General features: G+C 46.9%; 1 protein-coding gene across 5 annotated transcripts in view; it reads right to left on the bottom strand.

The window, feature by feature from the left end:
* SFMBT2 (Scm like with four mbt domains 2) overlaps nucleotides 1-22,671 on the bottom strand; it is a 214,950-nt gene that overhangs the window by 15,280 nt on the left and 176,999 nt on the right. For all 5 annotated transcript variants that reach the window (XM_077897289.1, XM_077897285.1, XM_077897287.1 and 2 more), the window contains 5 exons: nucleotides 21,752-21,865; nucleotides 18,140-18,182; nucleotides 16,171-16,241; nucleotides 13,863-14,002; nucleotides 4,977-5,086 (listed from right to left, as the gene is read on the bottom strand). In XM_077897289.1, coding sequence (XP_077753415.1) covers nucleotides 4,977-5,086; nucleotides 13,863-14,002; nucleotides 16,171-16,241; nucleotides 18,140-18,182; nucleotides 21,752-21,865 — 478 coding nt within the window. The remainder of the gene's footprint in view (nucleotides 1-4,976; nucleotides 5,087-13,862; nucleotides 14,003-16,170; nucleotides 16,242-18,139; nucleotides 18,183-21,751; nucleotides 21,866-22,671) is intronic.

Here is a 22,671-nt window from a genome sequence, read left to right as displayed (position 1 = left end):
CCCAGGTGGCTCAGTGGTTGAGCATCTGCCTTCAGCTCAGGGTGTGATCCTGGGTTCCTGGGATTGAGTCCCGCATCAGGCTCCCCATAGCAAGCCTGCTTCTCCCTCTGCCTGGGTCTCTGCCTCTCTCATGAATAAATAAATAAAATCTTAAAAAAAAAAAAAGATCACTGGGTCAGAAGTGATGCAGGATAACAACAAGCAAAGGTAAAGAAGGTGGGGAAGAAGGGAGTCAGGAAGATCCGGTAAACGGCCGTCCTCAGAGGAACTCTGCCTCCGTTCCTTTGAAGACCTCTCCCCCTAAACCCCATTCCCTCCTCACCCCTGCACTAATTGAGGCTCCAGAGAAGTATGGAACAGGATCTGCTCTTTCCTAGCGGGGCACCGCAGAGAGGCCTGGATGACCCTGGTCTCAGACACCTGCTTGGGAACAGCACAGGACATCAGAGAACAGAGGGATACAGGAAGGATGCTCTCCTGGGCTGTCACTGTGGGGACCCACTCAGAACCTCAGGGCGACATAGAAGTTATTTAAAGTTGAAGATGTCTGAAATTTGACAGATGCAGAAAGCAGCTTTCTTGGAGCTTCCATTATGTGACGAAAAGCGGAGACTTCTGAGAAATGAGGATTACCATGAGTTCTCTCCTTGGGGCAGCTTCTAATCTCAGGGGAGAGACCAAAGTAAACCTACCATAAATCCGCTGTCCACGGAGTTTCATGGCCACAAAAAAGATACAAAGCCTGCTTGTGCCTGCATAAACCAGCATTTTCACAAACTCTCTTATCTCCCCTTTGTTCTCCTAAAAACTCCTTTGTCTTTCATATAAAAACTATTTGTTCTTCCCTAAAGGCCTTTACTCCATACTGTCTTTCCCCCACTAAGTTGAGTATAACATACACAGAAGCTCCAACTCCTAACCGCCCCTTCAAGTCACCCATCATGAAGCACTCCTGTGCGTGTGCGTGCAAACAGTGAATGAGAGAACTTGGGCCAAACTGAAGTCCTCCTGCTTGGACCACCCTGATGTTTAAGAGTGGATCATGTCATCCGTGTTGGGTTCTTCACTCCACATTTCCTCTCGTAAGCAAATGGTCTTTTCTCTGGCTTATCTGATTATTTGTCAGTTTAATTTGCAGGCTCCCAGGAACCGAACATGACAGAGTAGAGAAAAGGTTTTTCTTCCTTGCCATCAATAAGGAAGTGTGAGTGGCCTTCTGGGATTCTCCTACCAACCAAAGTGGCAATTTATTTCCACATGCGAGTGCATATGGCAGGGCGGAGAAAGCCATATGAAGATGGAGAAACAAGAGTGCTGGAAAGAGGAGTCTCCTTCAGCAGGTAAGGCTAAGGAACACCAAAACGGATTTTGAGTCAAGAGGACATGTGGAGTGAAGAACCCTGAGAAACCCTGTGCACTGAAGGAGGTGTGAGTGTGTGTTTATTTTTTTGGGAAGATCTCATCTGATTCAGAATATCCCACACTGCCCTGCGCTGGAAGCACCAGCACGGTGCCTGTAACCTGATGGATGCATTTTCAGGAGAGCAAGCGCACACATCTGAGCCAGGTGAAAATGAACACATGAACAAACTACAAAAGATTTTTCTTCCACTAAAGAGTCTCTGTTAGAGAATCTTTTTTCACACACATCGCTTTACAGCCAAATATTACAGCTTGATATTCACAAAATAGGAGCGTGAGGAGAAGACCTAAAAAAGTGAAATAGAAACACGTAAGAAAAAAAAATCAGTAATTGCTTACAAAAAAGAAACCAAAATACCATTTCTGTAGAGCCAAGCGTGACTCACCTCAAAGCCGTGACTTTCCCTGGGTCTGTCTAAATGATAAGGAAGTTTCGTTCACTCCAAATTAAAGAGGACATCTCCTCTTTAAATATTCTGAATAACTGTAACAAAGGACTGGGAAAATCTATTAAGCCTTCACCTGGATTTTCTAAAGATTATCTCAAAAGCCACTCAAAGCAGAGTTAACAGTCTTTCTCCTGCCAAGAAGATTCTAGAACATGTCAGAAAACATTTAAATGTCTCTAAATGCACAGAGTTGGGAAAAAAAAATTTTAATCCCCCTATGGTATAGCCTAAATTCCTCCTCCTGAAATACAAAATAATGTAGGTCAATCTAGGATACTTAAATTCATTGCAAACGAAGAATTTTCTCTGCCAGAACTGCTGAAATGAGCTACGTGAGAATCTGTTTTCCCTCTGGCACCACAGCTACCCGGGTTTTGCCTTTTAATACCTGGCGAAGACTCGTAGTAGAGACTCCTTACATGATACTCAATGCTGAGATAATTTTAGTATAAAAGGTATGGTTGTTAGATAAACAGGAAAGAAAAAAAATCACCAAGGAACAAACGAGGACGATGCCAAGTTTTTCTCCCACACACAGGTCAGACCTTTTCCATGGCACCTCCGTCCTCTCAAGGACATGGGAAAACTGGTCAGCAAGCCCAGGTGCTCAGTGACCACACTCTCAAGCCCCCGGGGTGGATGATCTCCACGGTACACCCTCTCCTCCTGGAAGCACGCCTTCTAACACTGTCACTCAAAGACCACAACCGAGACAACCGACTGCCCTAAATGCAGGTCCCCCCCGACCCGGGGAGGCTCATCTATTTGAATGCACTTCAGCCTTTCAGCAAAATGGGAAGAAGCCGGCGCTCTCTCTCTCCTCTCATTTGCACCAAAGAAAAGAGCGAAGTTGTCAAGATCTGAAGAGTTGTCGCTTTACATCAGAAGCAAAAAGGTGACTCAACACATACAGTATCTTAACAGGAATGCTCCCCCCGCCCCCCCACAACTGCAAATCTGTCATCATTAGCAGCTGCTTTAGAGATGCCGCTGTGATCCAGCACACTTGAACCCCAGTGCAGACACGCACTTTCTCATTATGAGTTGCCGTGTGAGATCTGGTGAAGGACTTCACTGTCATAGCTGATATAATAGGTGACACGCTGCCTTTACAACCCGGCAGGGCTCACTGCCCCGCGTCTGTTTTGATTGCGTCAGGCTGGATTGAATAAAAGCTCTGATAACGTGAAGAGGCGTGCCAACACCACAAAATTAACTCTCCTGGTCATTTGGGTTCCTGGGGGCAACTTTCTGGCTTATTTAGGAACAGGGGAGATTTCGATGGGATTTAAGATTTCGGTATTTGTCCTATTTCCTTATCCATGAGGTGCATTTGGGGATGTACTGGATTTTGCAGAAAATGTTTAAAACAGGAAGTGTTTCTCTGTACCAACTCTTGCAGTCACCACTGTTTCTTATGTGTTGACCTTAAAAGAAAATGTTGTGTTACTGACGATCTCTCCCTTAGATCAAGTAGAAAGATATGGAACATTTGGCTGGGGAATTAAAAAAAAACAAAAACAAAAACAGGAAAACTTGCTTTAGTTTCTTTTGCACTATGGGTGAAGCTCATTTAAATACTTGTTGGGAAGCATGAGGCATGGTGCCGCCTTTCACTGACACGGCAGGTCATATGAATAAACACTGTCTCTATTAACGTGTATCCCTGTTGAGGTCTGTGATTTGGCACAGCATCATTAGACCACAGATGACTTTTATGGGGTCTAATATTACAGACATGTTCAAAACAGAACTAGGAAACGTTGAGCGGATTAGAGACAACAGCCGAGCAGTACTCACCATCCTTACTCAGGGTCAGTGTAAGTCGACCATACAGGTCAAGCAGATCACTTCACATCCCTCAGTTTTCACTACAAACAGGAGAGGTGCTTTCTCTCAGGGAGGGCTCAGACATACTCTAACCACTGAACATGGCTCGCTGTTCAGAAGGCCTCATTTCCCACACGTCACAACTACATGCTATTTGAGGATACTGTTATACAAGAAGTGGACCGGATGGGACTCCTGGGGGGCTCAGCGGTTGAGTGTCTGCCTTTGGCTCAGGGCGTGACCCCGGGGTCCTGGGATCAAGTCCTGCATCGGGCTCCCTGCATGGAGCCTGCTTCTCTCTTTGCCTGTGTGTCTCTGCCTCTCTGTGTGTCTCTTATGGATAAATAAATAAAAATCTTTTTTTTTAAAAAAGAAGTGGACCAGTAAGCTCTAGTCTATGGAAAAGCTAAATGAATACCAAGGATCCAAAGTCAAAGCCATTATTAAAATTATCTTGGCAAATGGAGTCTCTTCTATCTGCCTTCTAAACAAGGATCAAGCACAGCAATCCAGTGGGTGCTGTCAATTTCAGAGCTCTAGAAACTTAGGCAAAGCCAAAATATTGTGTTTCCAATTAGTCTACTTGGAAATAAAAGAAGTGACCAGCACATGTCAACCCGCAGCCTGCAACCCAAAAGGAAGCAGAGGTACTGGTTCTTTTTATCTTTTAAAACCGTCAACTCTCAGGGCACCTGGGTGGCACTCAGTTGTTGAAGCGTCTGCCTTCAGCTCAGGTCATGAGCTCAGGGTCCTGGGATCGAGCCCCGGGCCAGGCTCCCTGCTCAGTGGGGGATCTGCAAGTCCCCCTCTCTCTCACCTTCGTTCATATACTCTCAAAGAAATAAAATGTTTAAAAAAATAAATAAAATAACTCTCAGAGCAAAGGACATTTGTATGTGGCACAAGCTCCTTACTGTATCAAATATTAAGAGTTGCTAATGAAGAACATATGATAATGATCATGGATATCCTCTTTTACCATTGTTCCCCTTCTGATCAAATAATCAAGTGGTCCTAAAACACAGGACGTTCCGATTCTGAACGTTTAACACAATGAAGTATTAGTTAAACAAATCTCTCCTTTAGTTCCAGAATTGCACGGCTTAAGGCGACTCTGTGCAACAGAACAACGCCAATAAACCTGTAGGCAGCACACACAACAGCAGCAGGAGAGTCCTTCCCATTTCTGGGGACTCCCTCCGAAAGACGCAGGACCAGTTTCAAAGCAGCAGGCTAACTACAAGAGTCTTGTTTTCCAGAACTGAAAACACATACTTTGCCTTCAGCGTCTCCTCCTGAAAATTCCAGTGAGGATCTTCCACCAGCTGTAGTTCTCGCAACACCCTCCCGGGCTTGTAAGCTGCATTGATTATCATGCTGAGAACCTGTGGGGGTTGGGGGAGAGAAGAACAGCCATGAGCTTCAAGGGCAGCCTCTCCTGCTCAGACAAGAACCACCGGCCGGCCCGGCGACAGGTAGACAGGTATCCGCGAGACTCGTCCAACAGGTTGGGGGAAACATCTTTGGCAGCCTGACTCCGACTCGGCTCGCCATCTACGGGCTATGGAGGGTGCTCGAGTCCAATCCCTCTGGCGGGCTGTGTGGACGGCGGGCCAGAGGGGAGGACTGACTCGTCCTCACTTTTCTGACAGAAGGAAAACCCATCTACCCCCTCCAAAGAGCCACTGGTTATCTTTAACAGGATTACCCTTCAGCAGGGTCAGCCACTGAGAATTTCATTTTATTTTTGAAACTAAATTTCAAAAGGATATCAGTAAGAGGCAACAGATTGGTGCCAACAATTTTGAACAAACTTCAGATTGTCTGTAGGGAGGCTAACCGAGTACCTGAAACTCACCTGGTGCTGGCTCAAACTACGGACCTTTCATAGGCGCGCAACGCTCCGGGATGTCAGTGTTTTGAAAGACCTCCCAGAGTACCTGATACCATCCGATATCCTATTTCCTGAAACCTTCCCTTTATTCCCACTTCCCGAGTTCAAGGAAGTGCACCTGTGGTCACTCCCAGAAAGACGGGATGTGTCCCTCCATGAGCCTCAGCTGCAGGCCCTGTTCTGTTTACCTCAACATGCTCCTTGAATGGGAAGATCGAGGAGTTTGGACTCCCCTGGGGCACCCCCACCCCCCTCCCTAAGCAAATCATCAGGAAGCACGAAAGATTCTGACTTCCAGCACGTTCCAGAGCTGCTGCCGTTTGGACAGACCACTTACGATGAACGTGAGGATACAATGCAGCCCACAGAGGAAGGCCGAGACCCACGATGTTGAGGTCCCCGGGACGCCCCTTGCTGAGGACGTACCGTGTGTCAGCGCCCAGGTGGGAATGGCCACAGCGCCCCCCACACCCTCCTGTCACCCCGTCCAGCTGTTTCCTGTTTCAGACCCAACACCACTGAGAGGGTGAGAAGCGCCCCAACTGCTGAGACACACTGGCATTACTGTTGAAGCCCCTGCTGCTTTGGGGGAGGACACCGCACAGAATGGATGCGAGGAGGGAGGCTAGGGTTTTTAGGCTGCAGGTTCACGGATCCGGTACATTCCAGAACACAACTGGTGTGCTTTGGGTCCTGATTTAATTCTGAAAAACAACGAAGCTCTCTCATATCATAACTGAAGACCTGATCCTAAAAATACTGTCCACGGTACAGTGAGCATGGCAAGCATCTTCTCCTAGCTGGGCAGTGCTCTGCTCAAGGGTCCCACAGCTCCCCAGCAAGAGCACGCGGCCAGCTGGCCAGCCAAGGCACTAGGAGGCCAGACAAGTGGTTTTGGTGGGTTTGTTTCTGTGTTAGAATAATCATCTGATTTTATTGTTTACTGTCAGTACAATTTGCAGAAATCGAGTTTAAAAATAAATCCAATTAGAACTGGCTGGAATAATGCACCAAGTATTTATCAACAGACAATAACATTTAAACTGTTTCTTTTCATTGTGTTTCGCGAAGGAAGGGCCCAGGGCTACATGTTATTTGCTGCAGAGCAAAATGCATTTTGAGACGTGAAAAGAAAAGGCCTTCCAGGTTCCATTCAGCCTGGGAACAGGCAGCCATTAAATTGTCAAAAGCGTCCAATATTGAATAATTTTCCCATGGCATTTCCGATGCCACATCATGCGTTGCCAAATTCAGCAGGCTCTCTACAAAACTTTGGGATCATGAGCTGAGTAATTCTCTTGTGTGTGGCGTGGTGCATCTTACAGTTTCCTCCGGGAAAACAGCTCGGCCGGCAGCCGGTACTCCCATCCAGGGTCAGAATTATGGCTCCATGCACAGCGCAGAAGCTCAGACCACTGTTATGCCCTTGATCATGAAGGGTTGGATGGATGCTGCCCCCAGTTCATGGGCAGGATGCGAAGGTCATAAACACAATTTCCAAGCAACTGGCCTAAGGATGTGCAAGGAACTCCAGGAGAAAAGTACTTTCCAGGGATGCCTCGTTGGAATTCTTGGAGTTCATGTTTGTGGAGAACACACCATCCAGAAGTGTCAACGGTGTACGACAGCAGACAGGCAGGGAGCTCTGTGGGTGAACAGATCGGGGCTCAAACCCCTTTCTCATCTTGTAGAAGGATGAGTCCTTGAGGCGCCCAACTGGCTCTCCTCCTCTGTATAACAGGGGCACTGCCATTTATCTGGTTCCTACACGGATCAGAACACTCCACCCCAACATATGCCACTTTGGCATAGGATTATTTTGAGCTGAAGGCACCAGAGTACATTGCACATGCAGCAGGAACTCTCTGCCCTGCCCCTTTGTAATCAGGAGCAGGGCGGACATTTCCCCTTTGTAAAGGTGTCCTCTCCTCTCCCCCATACCAGTGGGAGGAGGACGTCCCTTGTCACTAGAGAAAGAAAGCTGGCACCAAGAGGACGCTGCATAAACCAACCTTACTAGAAGAACCTTAACTTCCACTAGTCTCCCGTATATTTGCCTTCCCACAATTCACCACCCTAGGAGCCCAAGCCCCCCTCTTTGTCTCTCACCTCTCCATACTTCATCACCCTTTGTTAAAACAGTATGTAAACATCTCAAACGTAGTGGCCTCTTTGGGTTTTCACTTCTCTTCTGTGAGGCCCCCATGTATGTGGCAACATGAGCCTTTTCTCCTGTTGATCCATTTTGTGGTCGCTTTAATTTGCAGGCCCCAGTCCTTAAACTTAAGAGAGTAGAGACTTTCCTTTTCTACAACAGGGATGTTATGAGAGATAAAGGAGATCGCATCCTGGCACACAGGAAGGGTTGGAAGGTGCCTCCTTCTCAATATGCATGCAGTCCTCATGTACCCTGTCTCCTATGCCTTCACCACCTGCTCTGTTCCCACTGGCCCACGCTGACCTGTCAGTCTTCCCTCTTTGCAAAATACCTCTGCTCAGAAGCTCCTTGACTTTCTTGCTACTGATTCCTTCTCAGAACTAACCTCATAAAAATCGTCTGTACTTCCATTTCCTCTTCTTCGATCCCATTCTCACCTGACCCAAACCTGGTTTCCTCTCCAACAATGACACAGAAATGCTCTGGAAAGGTCACCAAGGACCTGCCACCAAATCCAATTAGCACTCCGGCCTCGTTAGGCATCTGAGGAGCGCGGCCCTGCATTCCACCACCTGGGCCGGCAACACCTGTCTCTCTGCTTCCCTCCCCTGCTCCTCAGACATGAGCGCTTGTTCAGAAAGTGGGGAGTGGATCAGGTGTGTGGGGAAGGGCGGGGGGGGGGGGGGGAGGTCAGAGAGAGGATGGGGAGCACAGGTAAGTGCTGCCCCCTTCGCACACCCGGTGGGGCGCACAGGAGCTGCTCCGCAAGCGCAGGATTCCTTCTCCCACCCCTTCCCTTTCGGGCACAACTGCGGGGCACTAGGAAGGTTATGCAAATCGAGGAGATTTTTTTTTTTGTTCACATCACGAAATTACGTGATTCCATGATTTCCTTTTGCATTCATGATCGTGGAAACTCCCAAAGCACCAAAGTAATTTAGATAATTTTCAACCTCGACTCTATCATACGATCAAAGTCAGAACAATGTTGAAAGTGCAGGGAACCACTTAATAAGAAAACGAGTTCTCTGAGTGTCGAAATCAGAAAACACTCTAGAAGGCAAATATGGCTCCCACAGCTTGAGTTCTGCTGATTGAATGGAAAGAAGACACGGTCTCCACTCTGAAAGGACATCATTTGCTAAATTCTCATGACTGCAGGGAGGCCTCTTGTTGGGGGACACGGGCTCCCACGGAAACATGAAGCACAACATTCCCTCTTGGGGGGAGGCGAAGACACAAAGGAGCCTCGCCACATGCTTGCCCTGCTTCAACACACCTGGTCCCCAGTCTCTCCACAGCTACGGCACTTAGCTCTTCGCAGGAATGCAGACCAGCAAATGCCCTCATGGGCCTAGAGCCATGTCTCCTTTTCAATTGCAGGATCAGATGGAATGGAGCTGATTTTATAAATAGGTGGGATTTTTTTTTTTTTTTTTGTGAAATGATAAAGAAGGGTTCCTGCTTCATCAGCAGTTTTGAAACGAGCCTTGAAAAGAAAACACAGCACATAACCTTTTCAAGTGATTTGCCCCTTAAAACGAGGTGTCTTTTTTTTTTTTTTGTCTCCTCCAAATGCAGACGGCTTGGTGCACGTTACTTTGAAACTGCTGCCTCTAATGCTAGATGTTACCTGACGATGACCTTTACGCTCATCATTCCTTCTGGTGTCAGTTAACAATTTTATGGTAACAGTAATAATCAGATGTATTTCACCAAGCGAAGAACCCCGTTACTTTGGCCAGAACTGACCCTCTCCCTTTATTTTGCTCCTCAAAGGAAGGCTGACCCCCCCTCACTGGCCGCCCACCACCCCTGAGGTGAGGCACCTCCTGTCCCAGTGGAGAGGCAAGGGAGCCCCAGTGCTCCCTGCAAGGTAGTCTCTCCCCCAACCCAACCCCATATCAATGAACTCCAGGCTTCATTGCTTCAACTTAATTAAAAGACCATTCCCCAAGAGAGGCCATAATCCTCAGGAATTCTCTACCTCCTCCTGGAAGACCAACAGGAGAACTCCATCATATCCTAGAGCTTCATTCGCTTCAGTCACCAGAAACCCAATGCTCCTAGAACATTCCTTCGATCTGGAATCCGATTCCTACATGGTTCTGCATTTCCCCCACTCAGACCCAAAAATCCACAGGTGCTCCCCAAACCTCTGTCAGCCACGCTGGGACATGACCCTAGTACGCCGCTGCCTCTGTATCTGTGCACATTAGAGTCACCATGAAACAGAGGCTCTAAGTCCTCCTGAGCTGGCATTTTAGAGTCTCTTCTGCGGGCAGGACTCTTTGCACTGGACACACGGACGTGAGTGAACATGTTAGATTTCCAGACTCCTTGTGCTTTGTGCTCCTGTTGGCCCTCTCCTCCACACGCAGACACAAGCGCACGCCACCCCCTTACTACGCTGAGCAGGAAGGCAGGATCACAGGCCGGGTCGTTCGGGAGAGCACATCTGAAATGGGGAGCAGAACCTTCCCCAACACCTTTGCAACGCGACACCAACATTGTTAGGATCAGAGGCACCGAGACACGCAAACCTTGTACCAGGTGACTGAGGGCCACACAGATCTGCAGATGACAGGTCTTCAGGAGACCCCAGTGCCTGTAGCAGGCATGGGGTGCGGGAGTATCTGGGATAGAAGAGGATGACCCTGGGTGACCGTGAGCACACCGAGCACAGAGGTTTGCCATGATGAACATCACCTCTCACTACCTGTGCCTGCAGGCTCCATCCCCCATGGGGCTGGGCCCAGAGGTCCCTCAATGCCCCAGACCGAGGGGCCATCCTCAGGGTCCACCTGTCCCCTCCTCTCAGAACCTGCTCAACCTGGGTCCCCCATGGGGATGACGTACTGGGCTGGGCCAGCCACTGGCTCGGGCTCCAGCTTCTGACAGGTCAGCTACTTCCTCTGCTGCACTTTCTGGAATCGAGGCCAGGACTCACCTTTAGTCCTCAAAACCCCAGTCTGATGCTCGGAAGGCCCGCTGGTCAGAGATGGAGCAGACGTGCGTGGGCCCTCACACTGGCCAGAACCTGCCCACCTGCTAGTTCACCCTCTTGGGAGTTCAGCCTCCTGTTCTCCGCCTGCACTTAATTTCCCCAAGGCCGGCTCCGTCCGCATGCACACAGGCGAGCTACCTCTGAGCAGGCCGGACGGGGGCAAACAGCTCTCGCTCTGCATTTCCCAAAGACGTGCAAACCCTTAATGGCCAACACCACCGACGGCCTGAGAAGCAAACGTGCTCTGTCTTTGCTCCAATTATCTCATTCTCTTTAAGTTAAATGCACTTTGAAATCGTGGAGGTTCTGGTGCTGAAGGAAGCATATTAGCATAAATATTGGCTTGCTGGAACTCACGTTTTTCTTGCACTCGCAGAACTGTAGTGCTTGCTTTTTCCCCCACTTCTTCTCTTCCTGCTTCATGCATTTTCTGAACCTCAGCAGAAAACTAGTTTTGTCATCAGAAATCTGCTCTGGCCTGGCTCTTATATTTGGCTGCTGGCACCTATCGGAGAATCGATCAGAGATAACCACTGTTGACTCTCAAAACTCATGTAGGAAAGTCAAGCACATCCTGAAGATGGGCCGAACCTGGGGCCATCGTGTCTGCCATTGGAGCCAGCAGGCGACCCAGGGCCGCAGGTTCATCACCACGACCTACGGTCCTGCAGGCGGCCTCGAAGGCACCGAGTTTTTGTGAAGCCTCCCCATTCCTTTCTGATTGCTGCTGACAAACGCTGGCTCAAACACAGGCAGGCCTCACTGTACTGCAACCCACTCACGGGCCGGACTGTGGAGGGTTCAGTTTTCGGGACACGGGTGTGACTTCGCATCATGACAGGAAATCTTCCCACAGAGTCCTGCTTTGACTTCGTTCTTGGTCCAGTCCAACGTGTGTGGGGGTCTGAAGTCAGAGCCGCCTCACACGGAGCCACCCAGTGGTCCCTCCACTCACCTTGGCCCTTCAGAGGCATCCCTGCCCACCACCCCCCTCCACAGGCCTCAAGCCCCATCTTTCTGTGGAAACAAATGTCTCATCTGTGGGACAGATGAACCTGCCCCTGGGGCTGGGCCAGGCCCACACTGTTCGCTTTCAGGACTCAGGGCCCAGCGGCAAGAGTGAGCTGCTTGAAACAGAAGCAGGTCTAGGCCGCTGAGGACACCTGTCGGGGCCCAGGACAAGGCCCATAGGGACTCCCCAGAGAGACTGTGCCCTTTGTGTCCATCCTACGAGGCCCTTTTGCTCGAGGGGCTGTAAGCCTTCATCCCAGGGCAGCACCGAAGCCCCTGGCCTTCTGTAGGCTGCCCGCCCCTGTCCCCAAAGACCGCGTGGGAATTCTACCCACACCAGCCCCGTCAGGCACCTGAGATGCTCACCTCCCTAAAACAGTCCACTGGCCTGTTGGTCCGTCCTGCTGGATCCAAAGCTTGATGAAGTACGGGAAGCTCCTTCTGAACATTTTATATGTTAAATCCTCCCAAATAAGTAACCACAACAACAGCTCAATCAGTTTCTCTGCATAGTTTCTTCTCAACTACAACCTCAATTTCTTCTCTACAACAGATTTTTGTTTTCTAAATATATGTCTTTAACTGCTAATTCCGCCGATGGCCTAGAAAAAAGCAAACGTGCCCCGACTCTGCTAAAACGATCTCATTCTCTTGAAGTAGAATGACGTTTGAAACCACACGGAGGTTCCCGTGTTGAGGGGACAGCATTAGCTGGGTGTCGCTCAGAGGCCTCCTGTCCTCCCTCTGGGGCGGGCAGTGCGCATTCCTCACAACGCCAGAGAAGGCAGGCCTCCCGCAAGCCGACTGCCGGCCGCCCAGTCCTGCCTCACCCACCAGGCAGGCCAGATCTCGGTCTCTTGTTCCTTTCAAAAATATGACATACTCTTCTATGCTCATGAGTTGTCCCTAGTCTAAGGACCCACAAGCCTGCCACACGTGACCACCTCCCTCGCCTGGACACCTACCCATGCAGTCACGGCCATGCTCCACATGGGAGGCTCTACTCCCTCTGCCCAAGCCAGATCAGGGTCCCTTGCCATCTGTTGGTCACTCCCTGCCCTGTGCCCCCAGAGCGCCCTGTTCCACGCCCTGACTGTCCTTCCAAGTGTTCCCCCACTGTACCTCCAGCTTAGAATTACTCCATCTCCCCAGCAGGGCTGTGAAGCCCCAACAGGAAGATGGCAGACAGGCTTGTGTTTGGACTTTGTGTGGTGTGTGGCTCCGAGAAGAGGCCTAATAGACATGTGTTCAGTGGACAAATGGACTATTGTGCCCCAGGAATTAAAACACATTCATCATGGTACAGTAACGATAGGGAAGATCGACGCGGGGTCCTCTTTCTTAGGAGAAAGCACGGGTACACGTGATAAAAGCAGAGGTAGCGTTCCCAGAACAGTTCAGCACAGTTCCCGAATCCCCGGCCATCTCTGCACGGGGTCTGTGGCAAGGGAATAAAAACGGACCAGAGAGGAAATCCTCCATCAATGTAATGAGGATTCACTGCTTCCTGCAGGTCGATCCCCAAAAGCAGGAGAGAAATGGGAAAGAATAACATCAAAATGATGCGTGGCCAGGGCGTTTCCCATGACGCAAACACCACGCAGGTGCCTGGAGCCCGTGACACACTTAGCATGCGCCTCCTCCACCCAGGTGCCCCGCTGGGTACGGCAGATGGAGGGGGAGGCGATGCCACCCCGACGGGGCCAAGGCGTGTCCATGCTCAGCAGCACCCCTCTTGTCCATCCAGGCTCATCCACCTCTTGAGAGAAACCTCCAGTCTGCAGTCCCAGGCCCTCACCCACACACAGCCCGTCAGTCCCCTTCCCCAGGTTCTTTATTCAAACCCTACATTTCCCCGGGCCCAGGGGAGGAAGATCTGGCCCTCCCGCCAGCTTGCAAGTCTTTTGGGGCAGGGATGCCACCTTCCGTCTTTGTCTGACCAGCTCCAGCCCGAGAACGGAGAGAAAACAAGGGCTCGGAAGGTGTCACGGAAACGGATTCAGACTCCTGCTGCCTCCTTCAGAAACTCTATCTACACCCTAGACACTGTGTGGAAATAAGCCGACTCTGCTCGCCGTGCGCATGCTTTACCTCTTTCAGAACCAGCACACATTTGCCGGGTCCCACCGACTGAGGTAGCTCTGCGATTCTTCCTTTGTTCAGGTAAGGGCCTGAGAAACACCTGTGGTTGATAAAAAGCTGAGGACAGCAGTATTTCCCGTTGACAGTACCTGTGGGGAAGAGCAACACAGCTCATGCTTTAGGAGCCAACAAAACACCTGCTTAATCCACTTAGTTGGCAAAACTACCCAGAGGCACACTGTGTCTTAATATCAGAATATTTTATAAACACGATAGCTTAGAAATTCTGGTTATTTTTTCTACCATATAAATGACCTTTTCTGTTTATGATACAGGATTCAAGGCACATAGAAAGATGCTAAAACCCAGGCAATGACAACTAATGCATTACTATGCAGCAAATAAAAAAAAAAGTAACAAAATTAAAAAAACAAAACACCAGCTCCACAGCTAAGCTCCCCTGGGTTTTCTAGCCTAGAAACTCACTTTCTCTTGCCCTTCCCCGAACCTTGTGTTTATCATTCCCATGCAGGTCTACACACTTGACCACATACACAGGTGTATGTGCATCAACAAGCAACATACAGTATTTGGGATATTTAAAAAATATTCCATAAATGGTTTCCTGCACCATTTTGTTTGTTTGACCTGAAGGTTCTAAGATCCACCCAAGTCGGTAAAGGTATATGCAGAATGTCCACCCCTTTCTCACTTCTGTGCATGACTCTGTTACGTGCACACAGCACAAACGAGCCGTCCATGTCTTACTGATGGACAAGTCACTTCCCCTGGTCAGGACTGTGGCCAGCGCTCTACTGAATACAGCTGTAAACACCTGTTCTGCTGACGGGCAAGAGAGCTTTCCCCGTGTGTAACAAGGAGGGGAATGGCTCAGCCACGGGTCGGCATGTTGTCACTGAACCACATGTGGTCAAGGTGACCTCCATGCAGACTTTCCCAATGTACACTCCCACGAGTGCAGCGGAGTGCTTGCCACCATCCCACGCCCAAGCCAACCCCAGGCATGGCAGGGCTTCTTCCTTTTGCCAGCCTGATAGATGTGCACTATACCTCCCAGGGGGTTAAATCTGCATTTCCCTCACTCTACTGTTGACTTAGCAGGTTGACGGTCTAGTGTCTCAAAGGGCCGTGGGGAAGAGTGGAAACAGTACACGGTAACCTATCACCCTAAAGTTTCCTGACGTCTGTAAATGGAGAAAGGGGTCTCGCTGCCAGCCAACACTCGCCCTCCCGCATGGAGCCCTAAGCTCCGCTAACAGGGGTATTTCTGTAAAGAAGCTGTTATGCGTTTGGGACGGTCATTTAATGGTCCAGGAAGGGTTGTCCTCATAGGACTTCATCTAAGAAGCAACAGGGGAAGGAGGGAGAAATGCTATTTTGCGAGAGTAAGACAAAAGGAGTAAAGCAACAATTACAGGCTCTGAAAGAAGAGCTGACACGGTTCTTTTAAAACCATTCTGAAGTTTTGAATTCTATACAACAAAATTAGGCAAAAAAAAAATTTTAAAAAAGATTATGTCCACAGCTGCACACACAGGAAATTTTTTGGTAGGATTACCCTACCCAGAACTTTAGGGAAAAAAAAAAAAAAAACAATTTTAGTAAGTCTACTCCTAAAAATGCTCTCCTTCCTAGAGCTTTGACTACTAGGACTGTTCCATGGCGTATAGCTTTGAAGCCTGGAAGAACTCAGAGCAGGTTTCATTTTGGCTAGAAAACAGAATTCTTAATCAAATATATTATTTAATGTACAAACACATTTATAATCGGATTTGTTGTCTACGGGGAATTCACATTTGTGTTTTCAAAGGTTATTTTAAGATGTAGAATGCTACACACTAAAAAACATACATTATTTGCTCTCAGCTTTTAAACACAGAGGATTTTTAGGAACAATTCAAAAGGCCCCCAGGGACAAGTATGAACAAATAATGGAAAAATGGAAGTAGGGGTGGTAGAAAATGTCAACAAAAATGAGTGCCTAATAATGACATTTTTAATTCTTTCTCCTTGCACATGACCATCCGTGACATACAACTCTCATAATTTCCAAGTAACACGTGGGCTCTTCTCCTGCAGACTGAGAGAATTATCCAGAGTTACCAACCAAAGGACAGAAGAGGCAGAGAGAGTTTGGTATAGAAATTTTTTTAAAAGTAGTTATGTGTTAATACGTAGCAACAGAGACAAGGAGAATGAACTTAGAGCTGAGATATTCTCATATTGACCTAAAAATACATGCATATCTCCGCTCCCCGACTAGGAAGGGACAGCTAGCCGTCGATGGCTCCTTTACCTGTGGTATCCAAGTGAGACAACAAACAGAGGTCATGAGGTATTTTCTCAACAGGCACTGTGGATGGCAATCTGTGGATCAAGAAAACATAACGATCATGGGTTGCACAGTCTAGAAGAAACTTGCACGTTCCAAAGTCTTCTCATAACCTAAAGTGACTATCACGGAAAGCCAAGCACGCAGTAAGACAGGATGGGTGCAGCAAGCAGCAACGCCACTACAAACGGGTAAGATCGCTGCAGACTGGCTGTCCCCAAATTCTTGAAATAACCCTAAGAAGCCAACGGAACATCTGCCCCTCAAGGAGTTGTCGCTAAGCCCTCATCTTCTTCAGGTCGCTGCTGGGTTTGCCTCTTGCTATAGAATCATAAAAGTGCCCTTAATTATATTTTAGACATGAAGAAACATCAACTTGCGCAGAATTTAACGGAAGTCAGACTTCTCTTCTTCAACAGAACAAACCAGTACGTTTTACAAACTAGTGTCTGAGAACCACTTGGCCTTTGATTTTTGGGGTCTGTGCTGTGTTGTGTGGGTCACAGCCACTGTAGAAAGGCCTTCAAAGAAAGCCTATGAACTGATGGGTCCTAAAACATGACACAGGCCTGTCCTAGGGCAGAGCCTTGTGTTATAGTCCAGTAAAAAATTTGCTGAATAAACATTTGAAAAATATCGCCATGGGGGGAAAGAGGTGCGTTGGGTGTTACATGGTGCCCAGGATGGTGGTGTGGAAACCACACCACTGAAAAGGAACACAAACTCAAAGCAAAGCATTATGAGATCTTGGTGGGGGTCATCTTCGCACCGGTTCTCAAAGTGGGGTCCCCAAGCTAGCCGACGGCACCACCTGGGAACTTGTTAGATGCGCGGATGCTCAGGTCCCAGTAAAGACCTCCCGAGTCAGGGATGTGAGAGATGGGGGCCCAGCCATGTGTGTGTGTGTGTGTGTGTGTGTGTGTGTGTGTGTGTGTGTTATCAAGCTGTTCAGCTGACTGGTATGAGTGCAGCATGAGGACTACGGATCCACAGACCACACGTTGAGGAGTTAGGAGTTCAGATTTGGATTCAAGGATGGGATCATTTATTATTAACTCTCTGTTTCAATATTATCCAGACCAAACTAGAGTCTGATTATTAACCGGCTACACCGTGTTGAGGAATGAATGTATGAAAAATGCCCACAAAATTGTTTTTCACATTCAAATAGCAATGCAGTTATTATTAGTTTTCATTTTATTTAAGTTGAAATCTGGCTACCTGAAAAAACGCTGTTCTCAAATCCATTCTCACCAGTGTGTTTTTATTAAGAAAACAGGACCACCTGATGAAAGATGTCTATTTTCGCGTACCTCAGATATTCTTCAGTACATAAAAAATGCTGCTAACGGTTGCAGTTTTTCAAAAACGTACTGCATGTACGGACACCACCCGATCACCCTCCTTCTCCCTAAAATTACAACTGAAACAAAGGGTAACTTGCACTGACTCAACCATGCAGGACCCACATGTGTTTTCACAAGAAATCTAATTTAATCTTCAGGAAACCCCCGAGAAACAGGTGTTTCACAAATGAGGCCTTGGAGATGCAGAGAAATAGAGCAGCTTCCTCAAGTCTCCCCGCTGGGAGCCTGTGGAGCTGCCCTAGGACCCCAAGTCGCCCACCTGTGGCACCCATGTGCAGGGTGGGGGTAGAATAGGGGGGCACATTGCAGAGAGCGGTCACTACCAGCGTGCAAGGCCAGGATGCCCTCCAGGTAGGTGGAGGTGGAGCAGATGGAAAAATAATCTGAGAATAGATGCCTTGAAGATCAGAGCCTGTATCTTACCCATCACAGTACTATTTCTAACTGTCCTCTCTATGGCGATGCCAACTGTGAACTACCCCCCCCCTCAAAAAAAAGACAGCCATGCTTCCTCTCCTAGATCATTTATCCCATAAGTTGGGGGGGAAACAAAAACAAGAACTTACTGTTTTTCTGGTTGCACAACTGCAATCTTTCTCTTCTTTTGTGCTGGAAAACAGGCAAGAAAAGACAAAGGGACAGTTAGCTTCATTCACTAGTTGGGCAAAGTTTTTTTTTTTTTTTTTTTTTTTAAAAAAAAAAGGTCTTCATGTAAAATTTTACATATGTCAGTTTTAAAGGAAGACTTTAAACACTACAAAGTTCTTTCATCTGGGCCACAACTTTATCTCAACTTCTGCTAGCATTAAAATAGACTTTGACTCTGGGGGCCTGGGTGGTGCTCTTGGTTGAACGTCTGACTCTTGGTTTTGGCTCAGGTCATGATCTTGGGGTCCTGAGATCGAGTCCTGTCTCGGGCTTGGCGCTCAGCAGGGAGTCTGCTTTTCCCTCTGCCTCTCCCCTTCACTTTCTCCCTCCCTCTCTCTCAATCTCTTGCTCTAAGATAAACAAATAAACTTGAGACTCTGACTCATCAGAAATGAAGTCTCACTAGAATTTACTGCATTTAATCTTATCACTACACCAGCTACTTTATTCTAAAACGTGCTTTTAATAAGAAAGAGAGAGCATGCGTATCACTTCTCACATGAACCCACCTGGTAAGATAAATTGTTCAAGCGACATTATCCAAAATGATTTTTTTCCCCACAGAAAGTGTGGTAAATCAAATAATGTTACCGTAACAGCACACTCCCAAATTAGGATTAGAGCTGTGTTTTTAAACGAAAACATTTTATTGCTGAAAGGAAGACTGGTGCCTCATAAATATGTCTGACGAATATCAACATAAACCAGCCAGTAAGAATTCTTTAGATAAGAAGATTTGTAGTTTATATTTGTAATGGATTTGAATCACCTTACCAAAGATAGACCAGGGGGCTTTGGCATCTATTAATTTTGAGACAGACAGTCCCATATCCTTCAGCATAAATGTTAATTCCAACAAAACTTCTAAAGCTACTTGAGTTTGGTGGGTTTAGACTTATAGTTTGCCTCTTCAAAACAAATGTACACATATGAAATGAAATGAAAGGAAGAATAAGAGAGATAGCCATTGAACTTTCATTTATTCTTGAATTTATTTTGTATTTGGTTCCAGTTATTACTATGAATAACTATAAACTTTGTGATGTCTAAAGTGAAAAATGAGTGTGGACGACCTTGTCTAAGGCTTTGCTACCAAGGGTGGGAATGCCTGAACCGCAGGACGTTTTGGTAAGGAGCCATACACGACAGACCTGGGTGCAACACACACCAAGGTGGAAACATCATTGTGTTCACCATAGCAGGTATATGACTGTGCTCCAGGGAACCTCGAAGCACCTGTTGCCTCCCACATCCATGCGAAGGAGAGAGAAAGAGGACACAAGACAGAAGTCTCTAAGATACAGCTAAAACACAGGAGACTGGCCCCTCCCACGACTAAAACCAGGGGGCACCTGACCTGGCTCTCGGGCCAACTAAGTCAAGAACCTGTGGCTCCTGAAGTGAGAGGAAAAGAACAAAATGCCCTTGATATGGAAAAAATTATTCTGTGCTCAGAATTTCAGAAATGTGTTAAAGTGAGGACAAGACAATACTCTCATTGGATCAGGTTTGTTGAACAGTGCGGTGTACAGACAGGAGAGAAGAATGCCTTAGAATCCACCTATCATCTGGGCCACCTACTGTGTTTCACACAGACAGTGCACCATCCTACTCTTAATGGATATAGAGTGAAACTCTTAAGTGTCCTTCAAAATCTGCTGACACCGGGGAACTGGAAGCCAACTATAGATGGGACTTCCCTTCTAGTAACTTTCTGAGCATTTACATAAGTGAGTCATATATAGGATGCTAGCAAGAAGTAAAGCTAGCACACAAATTACATAAAGAAAATACCAGAAATATATCTATTTCACAAAAAATTAAAAACATCTTATTTTTAAGGACTCATTATTTTTAATTTTTTAAAATTTAAATTCAATTTAATTAACATATACTGTATTACAATTTCAGAGGTAGAGTTCAGTGACTCCTCAGTTGCATACAACACCCAGTGCTCATCACATCATGTGCCCTCCTTAATGCCCATCACCCAGGTAACCCATTCCTCCTACCTGCCCCCCCTCAGCGACCCTCGGTTTGTTTCCTAGAGTTAAGAGTATCTATGGTTTGTCTGTCTCCCTCTCTGATTTCACCATATTTCATTTTTTCTTCCCTTCCCGTATGATCTTCTGTTTTGTTTCTTAAATTCCACATATGAGTGAAACCATATGATAATTGTCTTTCTCCAATTGAATTATTTCACTCAGCATAATACCCTCCAGTTACATCCATGTCAATGTAAATGGTGGGTATTCATCCTTTCTGGTGGCTGAGTAATATTCCATCGTATATATAGACCACATCTTCTTTATCCATTCATCTGTCAAAGGACATCTGGGCTCTTTCCATAGTTTGGCTATTGTGGACATTGCTATAAATGTTGGGGTGCAGGTATCCCTTTGAATCCCTGTTTGTGTCCTTTGGATAAACACCCAGTAGTGCCATTGCTGGGTCATGGGGTAGCTCTATTTTTAACTTTCTGAGGAACCTCTACACTATTTTCCAGCATGGTTGCATAATTTGAAATAATACTTTTGGTAAACGTAAGGGTGGGAAAAAATGCTATGATTTATTAGTTTGGAAGATTTTTAAAAGGTACCACCTCAGGATATTGACCTCTAATAATAGAAGTTAAAACACACACTGTTGTACATACTTAGAGACAGAGTTGGTTGCTGGGTTAACTACTAATACTGCTTTAATTCGATATTTATGTGATCAGAAGGATGTGAGATATAACGCAGTCTTTAAAGTAGAGCTGAAATCTCACTGGTTAGTGTCAAGAGTAGTTAAGTTTTTATATGTTATGTCAGTAATTTATTAGGACCAACTATGATTCTTTTATGGTAAACCTCATGAGAAAAATCCGTTCTTTCTTAGACATGATACAGAAATGTAGTATTTTGGGGCACCTGGGTGGTTCAGTTGCTTAATGTCCAACTCTTAGTTTAGGCTCAGGTCATGATCTCAGGGTTGTGAGATCTAGCCCTGCATGGAGCTCTGTGCTGAGCATGGAGACTGCTTGGGATTCTCTCTCTCCCCCTGCCTCTGCCTCTTGCCCCTCTTCCCGACCCCACATGTGCACTCTCTATCTCCCCCCCTTAAAAACAACAACAAAAAAACAATAAAAACCAAAAAAACCCCATAGTATTTAGCTTAAATTTTCTCTAATCAAAATAATCAACTGTATATAAAACTGAGAGTGAATATTTATTTTATATATATTTATATATTTTTATATAATATTTATACATCTTATTAAATTTATATTATATTTTATCTCTGCCACCACTCCGTGACCTTCACCCGCCTTATCATTATGACTTAGTCTGTCGATCTATGAGATGGTTCCAAATACCCATCTCATGAAGACACTGAAAGCACCCAAGAGATAAAAACACTGGTGCTCTGTGGGAAATCTAACACCAGTTCTGTTTCTTACAACTTGGCTGAAGTCTCTTTACAAAACTATTTACCTCCCCAAGCCCCCAGATATTGTCTGCAGGAGCTCCAAACTGGATGATACTTACAGACTGTTTTGTGTGGTGTGGTCAAAGGGTAAGAGTTCGCTTCACACCAGCCCACTGGGAAGATGTCCATAGATTCCACGTCAACAATAAACTCTGGAGCAGGAGTCTGCAGACCTGGATCAGAAAAGTCAAGATGACAGGTACAGATTTTACTACAAAGAGCCAGAAGGAGAGAAGAAACGTGCGAGCATCTCTGAGATGAGGGAAAACACTCCCTGGACTGTTCAACACAACACCGAGGACAGTCTTATGACAGATACTGGCACCTGAAATACCAAACAGCAAAGTACAAGGTGGGGGTCGTTCAAATAAAGCAGAGATCCAGAAAATCCAAGATGTTTTCTCCTGCAAATGGCACGTAGAGGACTGGGGGGCAGAATGTGGGAAGAACTGGCATTGGAGCCAGAAAAGCTGGCAGGAGGAACAGTCTGCCCTTTTCCTAAAAGTGTCTTTGAAACCAAGGAAATGGGAGATCCCTGAGTGGCTCAGCGGTTTAGTGCCTGCCTTTGGCTCAGGGTGTGATCTGGGGTCTCGGGATCGAATCCCACATCGGGCTCCCTGCAGGGAGCCTGCTTCTGCCTCTGCTTCTCTCTCTCTCTCTCTCTCTCTCTCTCTGTCTCATGAATAAATAAATAAAATCTTAAAAAAGAAGAGAAAAGAAACCAAGGAAACGTGCTGGAGCTGTGTGGGGGCCCCAGCACACATATGTATGCCACCAGGACACACTTCATCCAACACCAAGCAAAGGCCGACCCTCAATGAAGGAAAGTTAACACCACCGCTCAAAGGATAGGCCGGTATAGCTTTGAGCGGGGAACACAGACCACACATTTTCTCTAGGGAACTTATTCACTTCTCGGGTTGACCGGGGTTACTTGTTTTGAACTCCACTGGTGGCCTGCAGATCATGAAATCCAATT

This window comes from Canis aureus, chromosome 5 (assembly GCF_053574225.1).
Source record: "Canis aureus isolate CA01 chromosome 5, VMU_Caureus_v.1.0, whole genome shotgun sequence".
NCBI classification, from domain to species: domain Eukaryota; kingdom Metazoa; phylum Chordata; class Mammalia; order Carnivora; family Canidae; genus Canis; species Canis aureus.
This window is presented reverse-complemented; position numbering and strand designations above follow the sequence as displayed.